This window comes from Castor canadensis, chromosome X (genome assembly GCF_047511655.1).
Source record: "Castor canadensis chromosome X, mCasCan1.hap1v2, whole genome shotgun sequence".
Classification (NCBI taxonomy): Eukaryota; Metazoa; Chordata; class Mammalia; order Rodentia; family Castoridae; genus Castor; species Castor canadensis.
Window position 1 is genome coordinate 19,563,610 of NC_133405.1, and position 25,170 is coordinate 19,588,779.

General features: G+C 36.8%; 1 protein-coding gene across 1 annotated transcript in view; it reads right to left on the bottom strand.

Moving 5' to 3' along the window:
• The window catches only part of Slc9a6 (solute carrier family 9 member A6), a 56,186-nt gene that overhangs the window by 20,616 nt on the left and 10,400 nt on the right, over positions 1-25,170 (bottom strand). Inside the window, exons 4-11 of the mRNA XM_020165309.2 lie at positions 24,906-24,982; positions 24,488-24,600; positions 21,676-21,781; positions 15,063-15,204; positions 13,001-13,106; positions 12,628-12,716; positions 9,619-9,732; positions 1,335-1,446 (exon numbers count right to left, since the gene is read on the bottom strand). Coding sequence (XP_020020898.1) covers positions 1,335-1,446; positions 9,619-9,732; positions 12,628-12,716; positions 13,001-13,106; positions 15,063-15,204; positions 21,676-21,781; positions 24,488-24,600; positions 24,906-24,982 — 859 coding nt within the window. The remainder of the gene's footprint in view (positions 1-1,334; positions 1,447-9,618; positions 9,733-12,627; positions 12,717-13,000; positions 13,107-15,062; positions 15,205-21,675; positions 21,782-24,487; positions 24,601-24,905; positions 24,983-25,170) is intronic.

Genomic DNA, 25,170 nt, shown 5'->3' on the forward strand with positions numbered 1-25,170 from the left:
AATTGCTTTGTGCTATTCTTTTAGTCCAACCTCTTTGGACTCTTTGTCACCCCCACCAAACCAGTCATCTATTCTGCATTGATGAGTCCTTTTTTTGTGGTATTGGGGATGGAACCCAGGGCCTTGCCTCATGCTTGCTGGTCAAGCACTCTACCACTTGAGATATGCCCCCAGCCCTTCCATTCTTGCTTTTGAGACAGGGTCTTACTAGCTTTGCCTGGGCTGGCTCAAACTCACAATTGCCTCAAACCCCTGATCCTCTTGCTTCTATCTCCCAAGAAGCAGGGATTAAAGGCTTGAACTACCACCACACCTGGTTTGATTCTGTCTTTTTGAGAATGTCATATGAATGGACTCATACAGTATGTAACCTTTGAGACTGGCTTCTTTTACTCAGCTAACACCTCTGAGAATGGTATGTGTTTTTTGTGTGAATCTATAGTTTGTTCTTTTTAACTACAGAGATATCTTTATATCATGTTTCTCATGGCACTATTCACAATAGCCAAATTATGGAATCAGCCTACATGCCCATCAACAGGTGAATGGAAAAATAAAACATGACAGTTTTATCCAGTCAAAGAATGAAATCATGCCATTTGCCGGTAAATGGATGGAACTGGGGATCATCATGTTAGGTGAAATAAGTAAATTCCAAAAGGACAAATAGCGATCTAAAATTAGTAATAGATTAAGGATCATTTCTTATTTTCTCTCATTTGTGGAAGCTAGGAGAACACATAACAAAAACCAAGGTTATGAAGTAAAAGGACTACCAGGGAGGTGGAAAGGGAAGGGAAAAGGGGGATAAGAATAACTAATAGAGGGGGTACATATGATCAAAGTACATTATATGTATGTATGGAAATATCATGATGAAACCCCTTACTATGTACAATTTAATATGCGCCAATAAAAAGAGGTTTTTTTCTTTTTAGTGCTGTGTAGTATTCTACAAGCATGGATTTGTTTTCTCTATTTGCCTGTCCCCAAAAGGCAAACAAGTTGGTTGTTTCCAGGTTTTCTGGCACTTAGGAACTGAATTGCTACAAACATTTACTTACAGATTTTTGTGTGAAAATGCATTCATCTCTAACTTTCTTACTTTGTTTGACCTATTTCTGAGCTGAGGATTTGAAACGAGAATATGAAAAAAAAATCCCATAGAAGGAAATGGGACCTCATAAGAATTATTTTCTACTTGAGGATATAATTACAATGTTTCAAGGAGTCCTATATTACTAGCATTACGTTTTAGTTTCAAATCATACAAGCTGGCATATGTGTTGTGAATGATTTCTTAAGGTGAACAAAATAGGAAAGTTATAACTTACCAGCAAACATCATCATATGTTGAAAATTTGATCCAATTTTACTTCTTCTACCCAAATTAAGTAGGAGAGACAAAGGGTAAATATTGGCAGCTCTTCCCAAGAAAATAGCGATCTAAAATTAGTAATAGATTAAGGATCATTTCTTATTACTGTTAATATTATTCAGACTAGCCATCTGAGATGGTGAAAGACTATTTTAGGGAGCTTGGTTTTCCACATACACTCTTGAGTCTATCATCTAACAGTGCCATGCAGTAGAACTTTCTGCAATAATGGAAACTTCTGTATCTGCATTGTTTCATACAGTGAGCACCTGAAATGGGGCTACTGTGACCGAAGAACTGAAATGTTAACTTGGAATTAATTTAAATTAGCATGGCTAGTTGCCGCCAAATTGGACGGTGTAGATCTAACACAGGAAATTCATTAGATGAAGATGTTTAACAGCAGAGCTTCTTCACTATACTTTCAGGATTATTAATAAAACAGGCTAATTCATTTTCATTATCGGTGTTGATAGGAAGAAAAGTAATATTGATGAAACTTCCCCATTCCTTCCTTAGAGTGCAGAAAAGGGAAGCTGAGCCACATTATACCACTGGAATTCCTGCCAGCCCTGCTGTGTCCCACTGAATCTGTACTTCCAGTATGTTGCAAAGAACAGGCTTCACATGAATTCAGATAGGCTTTAACTAGAAACCAATTTTGGTATGTTCTTCTCCATTTGATGTCTGTAGAAACTCCTGCTTTGTAATTACAAATTTTACTTCAGGGTCACAATATAGTCCCCACCCACCCCCATTTCCTGAAGGAATATAAAGGGAAACCTAATATTAAAAACAAAATAATGTGGTGGAAATAGTGCTGGCCTAAGTAACTTTGGGAGAGCAAGCAATCTGTAGGACTAAAGGCAAAGGGAACTGCCTGTTCAATTACATGCCCTTTGATAAAGTTATTGCCCATGGGAGTGACAGCCAACGATTCTGACACTGTCATATACTACATAATGTACCACATAACATTTTATTTAATGACAGACTGGTCCCATAAAATTATAATGGAGCTGAAATATGCCTATTGCCTAGTGACATCACAGCCATCAAAACCTTATGTTTGTGGTGATGCTGGTATAAATAAACCTGTTGTGTTGCTGGTTATATAAACATACAGTACATAATACTTGCCATAATAATAAATGACTATCACTAGTTTATGTATTTACTATGCTATACTCTCATTATTTTAGTGTATTCCTTCTACTTACAAAACAAAAAGTTCACTGTCTCACAGCATGCTGTGTTATACTGGCAGCAGCCTCATACATCTCCTGATACAACTGCATTAATTGGCCTCATCAATTTATAGATGTCCTTTGCTGTGTTTTGTTTTGAATATTAACTTTTTATGGAACACTAAGAAAAAAAAAACAGTCCACGTCAAGTAATTGATCTATACCATCTAGGCTTGTGTAAATATACTGCATGATGTTCACACAATGATAAAACTGCCTAATGACAAAACTGCGTACAGTTTGCAAAATGTATCCCTACCCTTAAGCAGTGCATGACTATACTTGTATACTGCAACTGAACGATTAATTAGATGGCAGATGGTAGGAACCAGAGTTCTAACTATTGCAATGGGAATTCACAGATCAACAATGGAAGGTGAGAATGATCCATGTGGTAATGGAGACGTAAGAATGAATGCATGTTAGCTTAATAGAGATACAGATGGCTACATATAGAAATATTTACAGATGTATATACATACACAACTTAGTATACACACGTCTTTCCATGCTCTGTTAGCTGAAAGGGCCTAGAAACAAGGGTACCCTGCAGTGCTGAGCACACTTAGTTCCCTGATCTTGGTTTCTAATATTATTTTTCAATAAAAGGAACCAGATCTCCTTGGAGAAATGGCCAGTTCTTGGGCTGAGGCAGAAAACATACAAAATAAGCATGAAACATCTTATAATTCCAGAAAATAAGGAAGTTCTAAATATCAAAACAAAACAAAAGCACACAATGATGGGGCATATCAAAGGGGCACAGGAGTACACTGAAAGAAGTCCCAAGGGCCAAGGCTGGAACAGTTTGAGCAACAAAAATTTTAAAGTTATATGATAATCCAAAGTAGAAAATAAGTATCAATAGATCTTTACTGATATAAATGACTGAATAAAACAATAAATGGAGGAGAACAGATAAATCTCGTATGTAAAGAATTCCAAGTAGCTGGGTGCTGATGGCTAAGGCCTATAATTCTAGCTACTTGGGAGGATCATGGTTCAAGGCTAGCCCAGGCAAACAGTTCAAGATACCTCATCTCCAAAAATAACCAGAGCAAAAAGGACTGGAGTACCTGCTTTGCAAGCAGAAAGCCCTGAGTTCAAACCTCAGTCCCACCAAAAAAACCCCAGGAATTCCAAGTAATTTTGTAGAAACTTCACCCTTAAGGAGGTTAAACTAACCTTCCCTCCTCAATCCCTAAATGTGGGATGCATGAAGTGACTTCTTTCCAAGTAGAATACAAAAAGAAGAAAAAATAGAGTAACTTTACAATGGAGAAACTTAGCAATTAGGCAAGAAGGAATAAAAGGAATACAAATAGGTAAAGAAACTATCAAAACATCCCTATTTGCAGACGATATGATCCTATACCTTAAAGACCCAAAAAACTCTACTCAAAAGCTCCTAGACACCATCAATAGCTACAGCAAGGTAGCAGGATATAAAATCAACATAGAAAAATCATTAGCATTTCTATACACTAATGATGAGCACACTGAAAAAGAATGTATGAAAACAATTCCATTTATAATAGCCTCAAAAAAGTCAAATACCTAGGTATAAACTTAACAAAGGATGTGAATGACCTCTACAAGGAAAACTATAAACTTCTGAAGAAAGAGATTGAGGAAGACTATAGAAAGTGGAGAGATCTCCCATGCTCATGGATTGGTAGAATCAACATAGTAAAAATGTCTATACTCCCAAAAGCAATCTACATGTATAATATTAGCAATTCCCAACAAAATCCCAATGACATTCATCAGAGGTTGAAAAATCAACCATTAAATTTATTTGGAAACACAAGAGGCCACGAATAGCCAAGGCAATACTCAGTAAAAAGAACAACACTGGAGGTATCACGATACCCGACTTCAAACTATATTACAAAGCAATAGCAATAAAAACAACATGGTGCTGGCACAAAAACAGACATGAAGACCAGTAAAACAGAATAGAAGACCCAGATATGAAGCCCCACAACTATAACCAACTTATCTTTGACAAAGGCGCTAAAAATATACGATGGAGAAATAGCAGCCTCTTCAACAAAAACTGCTGGGAAAACTGGTTAGCAGTCTGCAAAAAACTGAAACTAGATCCATGTATATCACCCTATACCAACATTAACTCAAAATGGATCAAGGATCTTAATATCAGACCCCAAACTCTAAAGTTGGTACAGGAAAGAGTAGGAAATACTCTGGAACTAATAGGTATAGGCAAGGACTTTCTCAATGGAACCCCAGCAGCTCAGCAACTAAGAGATAGCATAGATAAATGGGACTTCATAAAACTAAAAAGCTTCTGCTCAACAAAAGAAATGGTCTCTAAACTGAAGAGACCACCCACACAGTGGGAGAAAATATTTGCTAGCTACACATCAGACAAAGGACTGATAACCAGAATATATAAGGAACTCAAAAAACTAAATTCTCCCAAAATTAATGAATCAATAAAGAAATGGGCAAGTGAACTAAACAGAACTTTCTCAAAAGAAGAAATTCAAATGGCCAAAAAACACATGAAAAAGTGCTCACCATCTCTAGCCATAAAGGAAATGCAAATTAAAACCACACTAAATTCCACCTCACTCCTGTTAGAATGACCATCATTAGCAACACCACTAACAACAGGTGTTGGCGAGGATGTGGGGAAAAAGGAACCCTTTTAAACTTCTGGTGGGAATGCAAACTAGTACAACCACTCTGGAAAAAAATTTGGAGGCTTCTTAAAAATCTAAACATAGATCTACCATATGATCCAGCAATACCACTCTTGGGGATATACCCAAAAGAATGTGACTCAGGTTACTCCAGAGCCACCTGCACACCCATGTTTATTGCAGCCCTATTCACAATAGCCAAGTTATGGAAACAGGCAAGATGCCCCATCACTGATGAATGGATTAAGAAAATGTGGTATTTATACACAATGGAATTTTATGCATCCATGAAGAAGAATGAAATCTTATTCACAAGTAAATGGATGGAACTGGAGAACATCATTCTGAGCGAGGTTAGCCTGGCCCAAAAGACCAAAAATCGTATGTTCTCCCTCATATGCGGACATTAGATCAAGGGCACACACAACAAGGGAATTGGACTTTGAGCACATGATAAAGCAAGAGCACACAAGGGAGGGGTGAGGATAGGTAAGACACCCAAAAAAACTAGATAGCAGTTGTTGCCCTCAACGCAGAGAAACTAATGCAGATACTTTAAAGTGACAGAGGCCAATAGGAGAAGGGGACCAGGAAATAGACAAGAGGTTAGTTCAAGAAGAATTAATTTAGAATGTAACACACATGTACAAGAAAGCAATGCGAGTAAACTCCCTGTATAGCTATCCTTATCTCAACTAGCAAAAACCCTTGGTCCTTCCTATTATTGCTTATACTCTCTCTTCAACAAAATTAGAGATAAGGGTAAAATATTTCTGCCTGGTAGCGAGGGGGTAGGGGGGAGAGGGAGGGGGCAGGGGGGTAAGGGAGGGGGTGGAGGAAGGGGGAAGAAATGACCCAAACATTGTATGCACATGTGAATAAAAGAAAAAAATTTAAGAAAATAAAAAAAAATGGAGAAACTTGACAAACACTATTTCAGCCAAGTGATTAAGAGACCAACACTATTAACATGTTAATAAATATGTACTCTTGATATGTGAAGGGAATGGCACTTTACTTCTGTGGTGTTCTCGCAAAGAACACATAACCCTAACCTAATCATAGGGAAAACATCAGACACATTCCAATTGGGGAACACTTCACAAAATTCATGGTCAGTATCCATCAAAACTATCATGGTCAGCAAAAACAAGGAGCAGCTGAGAAACTATCACAGTCAAGTAAAACCAAGAGACATGACAACTGAATGTAATGTGGTATCCTGGGTGGGACACTGGAACAGAAAAAGGACATTAGGGAAAACCCATGAGATTCTGAATAAAGTATGAAGTTTACTTAATAATAATGTATCAGTATTGGCTCATTCCTTGTGACAAATGTATCATGCTAATGTAAGATGTTAGTAATAGGGGAAACTGGGTGTGGGGTGTATGAAAACATTCTGTATAACTTCACAATTTTCTATAAATCAAAAAATATTCTAAAATTAAAATTTTGTTTAAAATAATGGATTCCCTTAAAGAAAAGAGAAAGAAGAAAACATAACAATAGGAATAAAGCATGTGCGCCACAGGACATTAAGTGAAAGTGAAATGCACATATTCTGGGTGGCGTTATTGAAGGCAATTGGCAGGCACAGGGATGAAACACCTTGAACCACAAGAAGAAGGACAATTCTCTCAGGAGAGCAGCAACAAGGTTGCTTGGGTTCCTGATCACTATGTGTGCAACAGAGCAGCCATACCAGCTCAGACTTTTATAAGAGAAAGAAATAAAGTTCTGTCTCATTTAAACCTGAGTTAATTTGAGCCTTTTCACATGAAATATCCCTAACTAATATATCCAGAAAGAGAACAGCTAAGAGCCAATTTTCATAGAACATTTTCCTAACAGATTCAGAAACCTATGGGGAATATTTAACCTTGCTTCCAGATAAAGTACAGTAGGCCAAGCCATATGACTACTCAAAAATATCTCAACATTAACAGCATCTCATGATTATCTTTCAGCCAAGGTTCTTCTCTTATTAATATGGCTTATCTTTTTTGCCCAGACACTCTGCATAATGGTATTTCAGTAACATCTCACTTTCCAACAGAGTTCTTGCATGGTTTTAATTTAAAAAAAATTCTACTAATCTCTTTGGCAGAATTTGTATTCTGAAGTGTTCCTTGAAAATACTTCTTTTGAAAATTACTTATTCAAACATTCATTACTTTGACCACAATCTTTCCTTCCATAGTTCATGTTCAACTATCCCACTGTGATCATTCTTCCACCTCCCTGGGACTGCCAGACCAGAGATCACTCTACTTTTCCCTCTAATGGTCTGTCCTCTCCTTTCTTCACTTCCTATCAGATGTCAGTAATACTCTTTACAATATCCTACATTTGTTTTGCCCTTCTCTGTTTCATTATGCTCACTCAATAAAACTCCAAATGTGGAGTTTTTTCCCATACATCCAGCTAAGTCCTCCTGGACATAGTCATATAACAAAGTAGACTGGTTCTCTTGCAAATATCTGTTCCTCAAACTCAAACGGATCCCAACTTACTGCTCAGCCATCCTATTGTATTTCTTTGGTCAACTCATGGTCCTACTCTCTGCAACTGTTTCATAAACTTTCTCTACCTTCTCCTATCACCTGTGAAAGCCAATCTCCAAGAGAATCCCCAATGATCCCCGCCTCCTAGTATTCCACCCTTGTGTAGCTCCCACTCACATTGTACCATGGTTGGTCTGTGTGACCAGCAGAATATTACAGAAGTGATGATGGGATATATTTTCAAGATTAGGTTTTATTTATTTATTTACTTATTCTGTACTGGGGTTTGAACTTAGGGCCTACACTTTGAGCAACCCCACCAGCCCTTTTCTGTGAAGGGTTTTTTTGAGATAGGGTCTCACAAACTATTTGCCTTGGCTGGCTTCGAACAGTGATCCTCCTGATCTCTGCCTCATGAGTAGCTAGGATTACAGGTGTGAGCCACCAGTGCCTAGCTAAGACTAGGGTAAAAGGTACTTTGGCTTCTATCTTAGTGCTTTCTCAGGTCACTCACTCTGGGGAAAGTCATAGTGTAAGCTGCTCTATGGAGAGGTTCTGTGGAGAAGGATGGACCTCCTCCTGCTGATAGTCATGTGAGCAAACTTGGAGTGGATCCTCCAGCCCTAGCAACATCTTCAGTGAATGCCAGCCAACAGTGTAACTGCAACTCCTGAGCAATCCTGGAGCCAGGACTACCCAGCTAAGCTACTCCGGAATTCCTGACTCTTGGACTCTTGAAGTAAAGAATGCTTGATGTTTTCAACTGCGAAGTTTTAGGGAAATTTGTTACACAATAGATAACTCACATGCCTCTCTATTTTACTCTCAGCAGACGGCTCACCTCCTACTTTACAGATAAAATATAGAAGCCATCAGCTAGGAGCTCCATCTTACAGGTTTACCTTCCTCTCTACATACCCTCTCCTGTACCAACTGGGGAACTGTCCCTTCTCCCAGTGAAGGCAGATTTCTCTCCACATGCTTAGGATTCCATCTCTCCCTGTCTTCCCATTAGGCTTACACACAGAATGTTCTCTTTCACATTCTCAGCTTCTTCCTTTCAACTGGGTTTTAAAGACTTAATTTACTCATATGAAAGAGAAAAGGGCTGGGAGCTTGGTTCAAGTGGTAGAGCAGCTGCCTAGTAAGCCCAAGGCCTGAGTTCAAACTCCAGTGCTGGGGGAGGGGAAAGGAGGGAGGGGGGGAAAGGAGGGAGGAGGGGAGGGGAGGAGGGGAGGGGGGAGGGGAGGGAGAAGAAAGTGGCATCATTCAACCTTCCTCATCTTTTATCCACTGCCCTGTGGCACAGGCTACTCACTCCCCCATATTCATGCTCTCCTCCTCTTTAGTAACACAGGACAGTTTATTTGTGTATTAGGGATAGAACCCAGGGTCTTGTGCACACTAGGCAAGCACTCTCTGGATGAGTTACATCCCCAGCCTTTAAAATTTTTTATTTTGAAACAGGGTCTCATTATGTTGGCCTCAAACTTGGGATCGTGCTACCTCAGCCTCCTGAGGATTACAGGTATGTACCATCACACCCAGCTAAGAAGAAAGTTTTATCTTTGGGGTTGGCAAAAAATGGTAAGAGAGTTCTATCATTTCATTCTGTCAACATTATTTGTACAATAAGCAGAAATAAAAATATCAAAGAATAACTAGAATGAAATAGGAAAAAAGAGTTAAAGTCCTTATTTGTTTTACTTAAAGGAAAATTCTACATATTTAAATATATTCTTATCACCTATACCCCAAACCACAAGAAAATCTCAATTAAAAATAGTTTTCATAATAGAATACACAATAAAGGATACAAATGCTCCTACTACAAATGTTGGGTTAAAGACATGGTTCTGGAAGGTGAACAGTGTCAGCCCCATGTAGGAGAAGATGAAATTCTCTGCTAAGAAATTGAGAAGCTCAAACAACTGAAACGAAATTTTAAAAGGTTAGTGCAGTAAAAATTAAGTTTCACAATCTGAAAACATGAGTATTACTAAGACAATGAAACAGACATTTCAATTATGTAAAGTTCATACACACATCTGAAAATAATGTAACTCTGAGGGGAGTGAACATATAGATGACATTTCTAGTCCCACAGAAAAAACTAGAAGTATTGTGCCCTCAGCTTCCCCCAGTCAGTTTCCCTTCTCCAAATTCCCATTGTCATTTTCCATCTCCAACCTGGGCAATTTTCTTTTGGAATGTTCCTTGTGTCCCTTCCACCGCCCTAATCTACCTTTCATCATCCATAATGCTGCAAGAGGGCCCTAAATGGTAAATGCAACACCCCCATTTCTACCCTCATCTAAGGAGACTCTAAAAATGAGAGTTTCAAGATACTTCCTTCTCTACAAGCTACAAGACCCAGTTTAACTTTTCTTAGCCTGGCAAAGAGTGCTGCACGGTCCCTCTCATAGCACTGGCCTGCTGCCGACTTAACTTTTTCCTGGGCCTTACTCCTCATTTAGGGAGTAAGCCTCCTAAAGACTTCTGTACCACAGTCATGCCCTCAGTCTTACTACCCACTCTGCCCCACCCTGTTCATGTCACTGCTGCTCCAAGCATTAGTAACAGCAGGTGTACGAGACTTGCTAAATTAATGAAGGCCCTCCATAAGCTGGTAACCCTCCAGCCATGTGAGTTGCCTATCCCTGCTCTTTCCCAAAACAACAAGAAGGAGGTAAAGGACCTGGACCTGGACTTAGGAGTCAAAATCCTTAGACTTGAACCTTGTCTTCCCCATTTGCCAGCTATATGGCTTTGGCCAAGTTAATCTTTTTAAAGCAGAGTTGGGGGGCTTGGGATGTGGCACAGTGGTAGAAAACTTGCCTACCATGCAGGAAGCCCTGGGTCTGATCCCCCAAAACCACACCAAAAAAAGCAGAGTTGGCTTATTGCCAAAACATAAGAAAAAATTAACTGTATATTTTTCTGTAAATGATTTAATACACTATTATTCCTTTTACTTGTTTGGTGATGATAGTTACACTTTAGTCTTTACTTTGCCTGATACTATACTAAGGACTTTATATGCATTATCTCACAACTCCAAGAGGTAGGTACTATTATCATTTCTATTTCAAACAGCAAATCTGAAGCACAGAGAAGTTAAGCAACTTTCTCCTAGTTCCACAACCAGAAAGTAGTGGAATGAGAATTTGAACCAATATAGCGAATGACTCCAGAGCCTCAGTTTTAATCCACTTCTTGTGAAGGGCCACAGCGTAATTTTTTTCTGAGACAGGGTCTCATTATGCACCCCAGGCTAGCCTCAAACTCACTATGTAGCCCAGGCTGGCCTTGAACTCATGATCCTCCTGTTTCCACCTCTTGAGTGCTGGGATTACAGGCATGTGCCACCATACCTTAATGTGCCAGACAGTAAACAGAGGCTTTGCAGATCACAAGGTCTGTGTCACAACTACTCAATTCTGCCAGTATAGCACAAAAGCAGCCACAGCTATATATTTTTAAATGGATGTGGCTATGTGTCAATAAACCATATTAATGGACACTGAGATTTGAATTCAATGTAACTTTCATGAGTCACAAAATATTCTTCTAATATTTTACCAATTATTTAAAAATGTAAAACTCATTCTTGGCTCACAGACTGGCAAGGGCTGAATTTGACCTAAGGACCACAATTTGCTAACCCATGCTCTACACTTTATTGCCTTCTTTTCATTCCTGCCTACATCCGTTTCCCTTAGACCTTTTCAAAATCCTTCCCATCCTTGCAGATGTACCATTTCCTCTATAATAACATCCAGTTCCTCAAGCCTCAAACCATTTCCCTCTCTCCTCTAATGTCTTAATTGGCATAGATTACCAAGAACACAATCCAGGATTCCTATTGGTCATATTTGTTCTACGTACACACTTCCTATTACCAACAAGACAGGAAGCTCTTACCCTTTTTTTTATGCTCCACCTTGGTACCTAGAAAATTGCTGAAACCCAATTGGTTTTCTTCTCTATACTCAGGGTACTGAATTAATTTGCAAAAAGGATTTGTAACCTCAATATAAATGCGTGGGAAGGGATCCTAATTTCTTTTGAAGGGCTAGGGAAAGCATGGGACAAAACTAAATTTGAGGTTTCAGGACAAAGAAAAAGAAAAGTATTGCTGCCCCTGCTTTGGCATTGGTCCTTTCCAGGCTCATCTCACTATTGCTAATTATTTGACAAAAGTAAAAGCTCCTAGTTCTCACTATTACCATCAAGTAAGCACCTGTTTCTGTTTCATATAGTACATTTTGTTTTGGGTACTTGTTCCATTTTTTCCTAAGACTGGAAAATTATACACCTATTTCTTAATGAATTCCTTTCAAGTACATCACACAAGTGATCATTCAGTACCAGCCAGTGACCATCCCCTGAGGTTCCTAGAAACAGCAGCTTTGCAGGGCCTGAGTGAAGACCACAGGAAGTCAGTCTTCTCTGTATGGCCCAGCAAATCCAGTTAGATTAGACGTTAACCATATTTTTTATCACATAGCAGCAGTTCTAGTTGAGTTAGAGAAAGCTTTCAAAGCATTCCTCTTCAAAGAAAGTAAAAATAAGGAGAACACTGAGCGAAGAGGCAACTAACTGACTGGTTATTGGAAGCACAATAATAACAGCCACTGTTTATTCTCCTGACCCATCTCCCCACTAAAAGCCATCACCCTTCAACTTGCCAGTTCCATCTATTTCTAAAGTCAAAGAAAGAGTAGACATCACCTTGAACAGATCAAAGATTATTTTTAAGTTAAAAAATGTTTTATTGAGAGGAAGAAAATTTTTTTATCCAAAAATGATCAAGTTTCTCTTACCTGTTTTGTTCTATGCTGAGACTCTGTGGACAAATTATTATAAGTATAATGTGCTTGTGTGATGCCACAAAACAATACTGCAACCACACCTAAAAAGACAACAAATTCCAAGTTCACATAAAAGGATGATTCCCACATTTTACACTAATAATCTTGTTTTACAGAAGTATATTCTATGCTTAGTATTGACATGTTCATTTACTTGACTTACTTTGTTGAGGAACCACTTCTACTGAAAATCTTTTTCATATTCTAACACGACAGCCTAAATCCCAACCATAACAAGTATACTCAAATATCAGAAATGGATTTGATGGTAGAATCACTAGGTCAACTCCTTGTATAGTTTACAATCCAAAGAAGAAAGTCCCACCTGTGAAACCCCATGCTTCAGCCAACAGGAAGGTGCTCCAGGACATCAGGAAGAACAAGCCTGTCTCCAGCAACTGGAACTCCCTCAATTTGGTGAACTTTGTCACGTAAGACTGTTAAGCTTAATAACAAAATCTCAGAACACAGAAGTGTGACTAGGAAAATAAAAGTCAAAGCAAGGCAAAAAAGAAAGGCTCTCGAGCCTCTCTAACACAAAAGTCACAGAATAAGGAAGCACCAAGGTAAAGAAACTCTTAGAATGGATATGTTACTTAAGGGTCAGCTGCATTCCTATCAGTGAGGAAGTCTCATAGCTTAGCCACTTCCTACTGCTCTATGGATATTACACACCTTGCTAAAAACCACATAATAAAGATAGGTAGAGTGACGAGAGAAACAGACTGGATACATAACATGCCAATGCTATTCATTTGTGGCCCAAAGCAAGACACTTCCATAATTATAGCAATTCACATGTATAAAAAGTGTACTTTCTTGCTGTGGACATTACCATAAAAAGTTTTCCAGGGCTGATGGAGTGGCTCAAGTGGTAAAACACCTACCTAGGAAGCGTGAGGCCCTGCCAAAAAAAAAAATTCCCACTAGGTTTTCAGTATGCTACCTTGTCAGCAATCAACTGATTGGGAACAACAGGTTAATTAATTTTAAAAAGTATCATTTCCATGAGATTTCACATTTATTTGACCCTCTAAACACATCTGTGTCGTAGAGCATTCACTTCATGATGAAGAAACAGGGATTTCACTCACTTATGCTAATTTAAAAGTATTTGTTGGTTGACAGTGGGAAGGCCTGGGCCAAGTTGTGACAAATCTGGGATTAGACTCTCAAGTCATTTCAGGAACTATGTTCTGCAACGAAATGATGAACAAGATATACCTCCTACCCTCAAAGAACCTGTTAATAGGGTAGAGATACCATCTGTACTGGCTCCCTCAGCACCCTTTTGCAGCTCTTCATGCCTCAGTTCATCGATAAAAAGCCATGACAGAAGCCTCTTCCAGCACAAAGATGAAGCGCATATAGCAAGCTAAGAGATTCTTGAGAAAGATTCACGCATTTGTTTTATGTTGAAGGTATCTTAAAAGATTTACAGCTAGAAACTCTTTAGAGATCATCTAGTCCTACTCAATTTTCCCACTGTCCCTATCCTCTCCTTTCCTACACTGAGATCCAAAGTGGCGAAATTCAAAGCTTCTATCACGCTTGTGTCTGCCACAACACTGAAAGCTCCATGGAGGCAGGGGCCACGTTTGTCTTCTTTATCTTTGATACCCAGAGCACACCACCTGGAATGTAGCAGGCAATCAGGAAATGTATTTTGAATGAATTACAAGAATGACTTGCCCAATATTTTCATAGCTAGCTAGTCACAGTATCTAGACTATACAACCCAGGTCCTTTGGGCTCCCAGCCCAGGACTCTGGCATTCAAAAACTAGGAACAGCAGGGAGATTAACTCCTGGATAAGGAACCATATTTTGTTTACATGGCATCATGGTCATACATTTTCTGTTTGTCCTATTAAATAAAGAACAGAAGACTGCCATACTGACCCACAGCAAAGAATATCCAGAAGCTCTTTGGAATATAATCTACATCCTTAAAATTCACCTTCAAAGGGATACTGTGTATAAATGGACTCTTGTAGTGAAAGTTTTAGGGCAGTCAGACGTTGTAGTACATGCCTTCAACCCCAGCACTCAGGAGGCTGAGGCAGGAGGATTGCAAATTCAAGGCCAGCCTAGGTCACAAAGCGAGAGCCTGTTGGGTGTTCCCCCTAAAAAAAGTTTTAGGGCACCAAGCCCAAGGCAAAACAGTGAAATTCCTTAATTTACATGTTAGCAAATATTATTGCTTCATGTTTTCAGACTAATTACTTGGTTATAACGTTAATAATTATAACACAATTCCAACCATGGAACTAGGAGAAACTATGTATTATAGCTCAACTATTTCATTCAGTTAACAAGATTTTATATATATATATATATATATATATATATATATATATATACACACACACACACACACGAGGATATTAAAGCTGTCACCACTCCAGTAGCAGCACCCATTGCAAAAGATCCACTGAAGATCCCAAGGAAGATCCCAATAGACTTGAACATGGCTGTAACATCAAAGGTGTGACTGTTGTCTCCAGCTGGTTGGTATGCCACTATTGAGCTACAAAAGACAGAGTATTTTTAATTCTAGAAGCAAATTTTACTTTTAAAACATTTAGTTTAGAACTTGAAAGACGAAATCAAGCTGGGCACTGGTGACTCACACCTGTTAATCCTAGCTACTCAGGAAGCAGAGGTCAGGAGGATCAAGGTTCGAAGCCAGCCCAAGGAAAGTAGTTCGGGACCTTGTCTTGAAAAACCCATCACAAAAAAAGGGCTGGCAGAGGGCTCAAGCAGTAAGAACACCTGCCTAGCAAGCATAAAACCCTGAGTTCATACTCCAGTGCTGCCAGAAAAAAAGAAAAAAGACATCAGAAGGAGGAAAAAAACCCCAAATCTTCTGATGTGAGTTGCCAAAACAAGGAGAAAAGGTTACCAAAAAATACGGTAGTGTATCCAGCTAGCAAGAAAACTCAGCTTTTCCTAAATGACAATTTTAAGAGATAGAATATTATAAAGGCCTCTATGTAAAAGTTGTACCAAGTCTTTTCCTCCACCCCTGATCTGTGCAGAGCTATTCTTTTGTAATTCTGTTGAAGAATTTACTAGTACCGAGTGGCCAAAAGCCCTAACATGCTAACAAACTACAGAAAAACCCCACTTATTTCTAGCAGAGTCATAATAATGTAAAGACTACTGTTTAATACTCAACCCAGTTGTATTTTGTTTCTCCTATGGGAGAAAAAAGGTGACTAAAGTACCCTTCCAAGTACCCTTTTAGAATACAAGAATGAGCCAAATGTCTAACATCTATTCACTCACTAAAATAAACTTTTATAGGGAAAAGGGCTCAAAAGGCCTTCCAAGGAATTAGAATTCACTCAACAGTACTTTGAGCATATCCAGCTGGATCTTCCACCCCAAATTTCTGAAAGAAAGTCACTCTGTACCAAGCCAAGACACGCAATTATAGGAGACACTCTCCATCTTGAATTAACAGTCCAAACCTGGGTCTGCAAAAGCTTCTTTTATAACAGTCACCCCAGGAAATAGAAATGGCTGAGAAAAATCACTCTTGCCAGCAAGTCTCTGCCAACAGTACTTAACATTACTAAATCAGTTCTCATCTCAGTTAATTGAGGTACCAACATTATAGAAAGTCCAGACTCAAAGACATCATAAAAAATGTCAATGAAAAGGAGGGAAAACACATTCCCAAGAATATAATGAATTCTCCCTGTGATTACTGAAATGTTTTTCCTGATTCAAGGCTAAAAAATGTGCTTGCTATACCATGTATAATAAGTTTCTTTTCCAAGGTTAAATTTTTAACAAGTCTAACACCAAACTAAAATTTCCTAATTTGTATCTATTTTACTAAAGTAAAGGACTAATATTAATTTCTTGTAATGGCATTTACGAGTTTCTGAGACTCAACCTAGATTGAAATTTTTAAATGTTTGTACTTAAATGTTCAAAGTAACCAGGTCATTTGGGGAGCAGCCAGTAGATTTAATATTGTTTTGATAAAAATGAAATGGCCTTTATTATCATGATACCTTTACCTACACATAAAAGGTCCCACCACCATAAATGAGATCTGACCACATTATTACATAAAAATGGATTAGCTAGTTGGAAAAAGGAAAGGATATTGTTACAACAACCTTCTTTCTCGTAGGCAATATTTTTCAGTATGCTAGATGGAATAAAATATCTGACATGCCTCCTGAGATTGATCTCCTTGGATTAATTCACAGAAATTTGAGATTTATACTAATCATTATTTTACTCTACAATCACTAAAATGAACAAGAACACATGGAAAACGATGGGCTGAAAACTAATTAGATAGATACTTGTCTTCTGTTATAGGCAAATGCTGGTGTCTGGATTGAAATCTTAATTCGTCTTTTCTATATCTGTCAACATTTCATCTTGAGGCACAAACATCTTTACAAATACTCTTTTGAAAAACCTGAGTAATACAATGTTTGGTTTAGGGGGAAAAAAATCACTCTTATCATTTTACTACCCTGACAAATCTATCTTATTTTCCTTCTGTATTTTTCCACTCTTTCTGTTACATGCATTACTATTTAATATGTAGTTATAATCATAGTGAATCATGGTTTGGGATTTTGCTTCTTCAACCAGCAATGACAGATTTACATAACCAGGGTTTTTAAGAGTTCAGAATGATCCAAATTGATATAGTATAATCTGTTTAGCCATTTGTCCATTGTTAGACATTTAAAAGTTGCTTCTAGGGGCTAGGGATGTAGTTCAATGATAAAGCACTTGCCTAGTATACATCTGGCCCTGGGTTTGATCCCCAGAACTGAAAAAATAACAATGAAAATAAACTGGGCTTCATCAAAAGTTGCTTCTAACATTTTGCTTCTATAAATAACAGTATGAAAGAACATCTGTGATTTTTACATATTTTAGACTATTTTCTTGTGCTATATTACTAGAAACAGAATATTACCATACCTATGGCTCTGTTTACATGTGACTTAACTGCTTTCAAAAAGGTCTCCACTACAAAGAAATATGAAAATATCTCTCAATTTTTAAAATAATAGTACCTGTCAAGCCTAGAAATTCTACTTTTAAAAAGTATCCTCAGTACTGCAAAAAAATGTATCCTATAATATAATAACATGATCGGGCACAAAGGCTCACACCTGTAATCCCAACTACTTGGAAAGAGAAGACTGGTAGGAGCATGATTCAAGACCAGCCTGGGCATAAATGCAAGACCCTATGCATAAAATAACTAAAGCAGCAAGTTGCCAGTGGCTCACAAGTGTAATCCTAGCTACTCAGGAGGCAGAGATTAGGAGGATTGCAGTTCAAAGCCAGCCCAGGCAAACAGTTCGTGAGACTCTATCTCGAAAAAAATCCTTCACAAAAAAAGGACTAATGGAATGGCTCAAGGGCTAATGGAATGGCTAATGGTAGGCCCTGAGTTCAAGCCCCAGTACCACAAAAAAATAATAACTAAAGCAAATGGGCTGGAGGCTCAAGTGGTAGAATGCCTGCCTGGCAAGCTGAAGGCCCTAAATTTGATCCACAGTAGCATACAAAAAGTCTCCCTCAGAAATACTCTCTAGGATTCAGAGATTTATACATAAATATGCTCACTACAATGCTAGCCATAACAACATGACAATAGAACATGCCAGATATTGTAATGGGGGTATAGCTTAGTGGTACAGTGCTTGCCTTGGGTCCCATCCCCAGCACCAAAAAAGTCAAAATATTAATAAACAGGGGATTGGTGAAGGTAAATTTATAGTGTACCCATATAGTGGAATACCAGAGACATGAATATAGTGTAATGTTCAAGTGAAAATAGCAAGCTATAGAAAAGTATGTACAGTCCTATGCCTTTTCTGATTAAAAGTTAATGTTTATATGTATGTTAATACCCTCATGAAAAAAGTCTGGATGAAAAACCCCAACAGTGGTTATTTCTGAGCTGAAATTTCAGAAATTTTCTACTAACTTAAATACTTTGAATTCTTTTCATAAAAATGTATCAATTTTATGATTATTAATGATAAAAAAGAGAATATCAATTTCAGTATTAACAATTTATGAGTGGTCTAGTTTCACTACACTAGGGTTTCTCAACCCTGGCATTATTGATATTTTGGGGTCAGACAGCAATTTTTTGGCTGGGGGAGGTACTGCCCTGTATACCTTTTTACCCAACAGGTGCCAGTAATAACCTCCTCCCATTCGTAACAACCAAAATGTCCTTAGGCATTGTCAAATATTCGCCCAGAGGAGCTGCCCCCAGTTAAGAATGACTGTATTATACCATTACCAGTAGTAACTATTATTAACAATTTTGTCTTATTAATTGAACAGGAAAAATAACCACTTATTTTAATATATATAACTGTGATAATTAGTGAAGTTAAATAGTTGGTCATGTTTGTTTATTCACTATACTTCTTCTTCTTTTATACAATGTAAATAAATGACTGCAAAACATTTTTAAAATAGTGTGAATTTAGGTCTCCAAGCCAATTATGGTATATCCATTCAGTAGAATACTATGCATCTCATACTTTTTCTCTAAATAGATGTATATACCATATTATATCCATATATATAGAACTATTTCATAGCAAAGTATGAGGAAATTTATTTAAAATATTAATTTTTTTTAAAAAGGACTATTAATCTAATAAACTACCCCCTCCTCTTTGATGTAAAACTGCTTATATAGAATATACACAGTAGTTATGAAACTAAGAGAATGCAACACAAAGTAGACTGTTTATATCTAACATACTTTAAAACACATCAAAAGCAAATGAAAGACAATGGTCAATGTACTGCTGAGCAATCCAACTAGTAACTTCCCATAGCCAGCAACACCACTGGTTTCCCTCCAGCTATGGGACAGAAACTCATTTGCTCAACTCCATTAAGATACTTACACAGCTAACAATTCTCCTGTTAATAATACTTTCTAAATGCAGACATTTTCCACAAATTTTGCACCAGAGGATGTAATGAGTTAACATTTCCCCTATTAACTCAGAATGGTACTAGATATATACCATCCTTCAGAGAATTAAGAAAAGAATCACTCAAATTGTTTTCTGCAAGGCTTTATTCTCTCAAAGAATCCTGTTTGAGAACAGCTGCAGTAGGAAGAATGTGTCCCTCTGTGAGTACTATGGAAAGGGTTTTCTCTTTTTAACACATTTCTTCTTTACCATACAGTATATGTATACCAGCAAGTTCAAATTTTTAAAAATTTTTAAAATAGTGTGAATTTAATTCTCCAAGCTAATTATGGTATATCCATTCAGTAGAATACTATGCATCTTACAAGGTCAACAGGAGCAGGTGGTTATGCAAACTAGAGTTGATGACTTACCACTCTGTTATAGTTAACAAAGTAGAAATTAAGAAGAATTGAAAATAAAGAGAAAATGTGAAGAGCTTTTTACCTCTCTCTTGCAAAAGTTCTAGTATAAGTTAAAGACATACAGTATTAGATATTTGGTTAGTAAGAGTGGGTAGGCAGGACTGAATTTCTCAGTGGTTCACAGCCATTCTTCTACCTCCAAACACTTTGTAATAACACATATAGTCATTTCTATAATTCTATAATTTCTGTAACTATTCATTCAATAATTATCTTCAATAAAGTGTATTTAACACTTCTAAGATAAAAATGTTTCTGAAATGATTATGTTAAATAAGAGAAACATGCAGCAAACCATCAGATATTTCTCTATTATGAAGTTGGCAAAAACAATGATGAAGTTGTGGGGAAACAGACACTCCTATAATTTAGTGGTTAAAGCATAAAGTGATATAATTTAACAATTTGACAGGCAATTTATCAATGTTAAATAAAATTACAAACATATTTACCCTGTAAGCCCACCAATCTCACTTCAGAGAATTTATCCTATCACATACCTAAGTATGTAAAAAAAAAAAAAAAAGAAGGAATTTCAAGGTTAAATACTGCGGTACTATTTGGGATACCAAAGGATTAAAAATCCTTCAAGTTTCCTGCAATAAGAGACTGAGCAAATAAATTATAGTACAATTCACACATGGAATACTATGTAGCTGCAAAGAGTAAGAAAACTGTCTTTTGATGTGAAAATATTGCCAAAATATACCTATGTTCTTACATATATATTGTAGGCTACTTTCAAATAAGAAGTGACTGAGGCAGGAGGATTGTGAATTTGGGGCCAGCCTAGGTTATATAGCCAGATCCTGTCTCATAAAAAGTAAGAAGAAATGAGAGGCTGTGGATGTACCTCAGTGGTAGAGTATCTTGCCTAGCCCTAGGTTCAATTCCTAGAACAGCAAAAAATTTAAAAAAGAGAAGTAAAATATTTATTCATATCTATTAAGCTTGCATTTGAATAAATACTAGGACACACAAGAAACTAATGATAAAGGTTAGCTCTAGCTGGAGGCATGGCTCAAGCATTGGAGCACCTGCCATACAAGCATGAAGCCCTGAGTTCAAACCCCAGTACTCCCCAAAAAAAGTAAAAAAACAACAAACAAGAAAATTGTTAGTTCTAAGGGGCCAGAAGACAAGTTTATGAAGACAAGAATAAGAATATGACTTTTTTTGTATAAACATTTTATATAGTTTTTATTTTTGAACCATATGAATATATTATCTGTTCAAAAATTAAATCTAATTAAAAAGTGTTTGTTGTAATGTTAAAAGATTATAAAATTACAGACGCTATAATTACCATTATATAAAAACATCATACATAGTAAAACAGTAAAATGAAATATCCTAGAATACTTATAGTAATTGTTTTTAGGTGGAAGGAACACACATTATTTTTTCTTCTTTGCATTTTCCAAATTATCTATAAAGTGTGTAATTCTGCCAGGGTTGGGGAGGAGACTCCCTCTTCCAAACGTTTCTACTCTAATGCACTTTATTCAATAAGTGACTTTCAGTTCCTAGTATCCCATGAAACATTCTGAATATAATACAAAAATAAACACTTACGAGGACAGCACTATGGCAACAGCATCATTGAGGACACTTTCACCAAAAAGAAGTGCATAGAGTTCAACATCAACTTGAAGCTCATGGAATATGGCAAGAACAGTCACTAGCAAGTAAAAAGTCAGAAGAATATTTAGACATTATAAATAAATTTCCCTCAAAAGTTGATTATTAGTTACTTAGAATTCATTTTTTCATCTTTTTAATATTCTCTTACCATATTAAAGATCCAGCAATTTCATGTCAATATTTTTCCTCCAATTGTGTACATTCAATAGCTCCTTTCTCTCTCTCTTAAAAACAACTGAAAATAACCTTGGAGGTCTAAGTTGACCTACATTCCTCATGCAAATGTTAATAATATCGTTTAGTACATTTCTTTTTCATTAAGAATATATTCAGAATTTCTTACAGATTAGGCAATCATTAATCTTTAATGAAGAACAGTATAAAAAGCATCTGTTGCTGCAAACACCCCTTTTTTCATTGGAGCCTTACCACTCACTTCCATTTGACTTGTAAATTGTAAGCACAATGGTTTAGCAAGAGTAGGAAATGAATACACAAGTTTAGTTCTTGGTTGGGGTGAAATTTATGACCAGAATTATAGTTGCCATATTTAACTGAAAAAACAAACTAACAGGATAGGATAAAGGAAGAAAAACATAACAACAAAACCTTCTTTTAAGGAAGCAATTATATTAGAAGTCTTAGAAAATCAGATAAGATTGAGAAATTGCATTATAACTTTAACTGATGAGTCACATATAGTTCACCCACTAAATAAACACAAGTAGGCAGGAAAGATTAATGTAACCAGAGACAGGAGAGCCTTTTTAAATGCCAACCATAAAAACAGGAAATTTGAATTTTAAAAGACATAATTTCTACTGCAAAGTATTGCAGCTGGAGTATACTGACACCAAAGCATACCGGGAGAGAGAATGAGGGTGGAGAAATGCTACAGAATTTTGAAAATAAAACCTACAGCTTAGCCTTCTAGAACATTAACAATTGCACACTGGGGGTGTGACTCAACTGGTAGAGCACTTGCCTAGCAAGTGCAAGGCCCTAAGTTCAAACCTCAGTAATGCCCTCCCCCCCAAAAAGTTAACAATTTTAAAGTAACAGAATTGGGGCAAGTACCTACATATTATAACTGTACAACTTATATGAGCAAAGGATTTTTACTTGAGCTAGTCAGACAATATTCCTACCAAATAAAACCCAGAAGGTTGAAGTAATGTAGCCAGTCCAATCAACTTAGGTTTCAGCATAGGCTTTGAAAAGTTGAGGAGCTTAGTTCTGGTAAAAGGATACAGAAACCAGAGACTACTAGTTCCCTGTAAAAACCATTCTACTTTTGTATTGAAAATAGAAGCACTACAAACAAAACGGACAGTCTTTAAGGAAGCAATATGACTTCCAGCTTTAAAAATGTTAAACTACATAAATGTCTCTCTTAAATGGCACTTTGAGTAATCTTTTTAAATCATCTCTTATACAGTACGGAATACACATTCCTCCTTTTCATCATGTCCTGTATAACCAATTAACACAAGAATCGAACATAACCTTAGGCCCCTACCTTTAATTGTGCTGCAGGACAATTAAAGAAGATTAACTTACAAGGTCAAAAGATGAAACAGCAAACCTCTACCAATGTCCTACCTCATAATAAAAGAAAACTTGGATCTTTAGTTCAAAAACTTTAGTCTAGATACCAGAGGTATAGCTCAGTGATTGAGTCCTTGGCTAGCATGTTCAAGACTCTGGATTCTATCTCCAAAAACAAACAAATAAATAAAATATACCACAAGACCCTTTAGTCTGTGTTCTCTGACCTTTTCTCCTACATTTTCTCCAAATTCCTAACTTGAATATAGCTGTTAAACTCACCAACCCTATATTACAAAAACTAAAACTTCATTCAGTAAAATTAAATTAATTCAGTAACACAAATTTTTAGAGATCCAACACTAAAAGCACAGATAGGCAAGCTATGTTACTACCAAAATAGTTTTATAGCCATAAGACCAACTCTATTAAAAAAACAATTCTTTGCTGGGTGCTGGTGGCTCACACCTGTAATCCTAGCCACTAAGAGGCAAAGATCAGGAGGATCACAAAAGTCAGCCAGGCAAATAGTTCACGAGACCCTATCTTGAAAACCCCTTCACAAAAGAAGGGCTGGTGAAGTGGCTCAAGGTAAAGGCCCTGAGTTCAAGCCCCAGTACTGCAAAAAAAAAAAAAAACCTAAAAAACTAAATAAATACAAAACAAAACAAAAAACTAATTATTTGAATTATTTGATGTATACTAAAGACCACTGATGACTCAAAACCCTATCAGTATTAGCACAGCTGCCTACTAATAATCTTTTAAAACTATTTTTCTTACTGTTGAATAAAGATAGCTAAATATAAACAGAAGATTTTAGGGAACTGGTTTTCTAGGAGTTTAAAAGATATAATTATTACCCATTTTAACAAACCTATAATCTAGTTTTTTTTTTGCTATATCCAATCACTAAGGATCTAGACCAAGCTAAATTTCTGAAGAAAATGTCTTAAAGCCCTCATCTCACCAATTTGTGAATCAGTAATAGGCAAATGTATTAAAGAAGTAAAAGAAAAAATATGTGTGCTTAATCCAAAAGGAATCATGAGTTACTTTTTCCTCCCCAACTGATAAGTTTAGTGCTAGGGAAGTACCTAATCATGGATTCTACACCTCCACAAAACACCCACATGTGCTTTGACTAGAAACCACTGTACCTGAAGTATTTCAGCTCCACTCACGTAAAACCTACCTGGGTCTGTTGCTGATACAATAGCACCAAACAGCAAGCAATCTGTAAAGTAAAAATCTCCCGCAAGTTGTCCAGTTACTTTCATCAGCATTACACAGCCATACATAATGGACCTGTTCAATAAACATATTTCTACTTGAGAAAAATATCAACTATTAAAGAAGTTAGAATAAAATAAGATAAAAAGATGGATCTACTATAGCACTCTGTGATTAATCCCAAATTTAACTAATGACATATAAATATAGTTAATACCTTGGTTTTAAAGAAAGTTCAAAGAACTTATTACCTATGTGAATATATTTTACTGCAAAAATCCTTAAATGCATTCAGGAACACAATACCATATAAATCAAAAATGTATCATTTTAGAATTATAATTTGAAGGTGAAAAATATTCTAAGATTCAAATGCTTACCCAATAACGAAACAAGAAATTGCTGTTCCAAGAAAAGCATATGCTAAGATAGACCCAAGGTTCCGAAAAAAATGTCTCTGACAAAAAAAAAACATTCTGTATTAGAATACCCACCAAGTACTTGACAAAGAAAAGATTTTCCATCCTAGTGTACTATACTAATATTAAATGCATTATTCACTAGAAAAAAATCAATAAGAGAAAGTATTCTTGAATAGGCATAAATTTCAGCATCTAAAAAGGATAAGGAGAAAAGGGAAGGGAA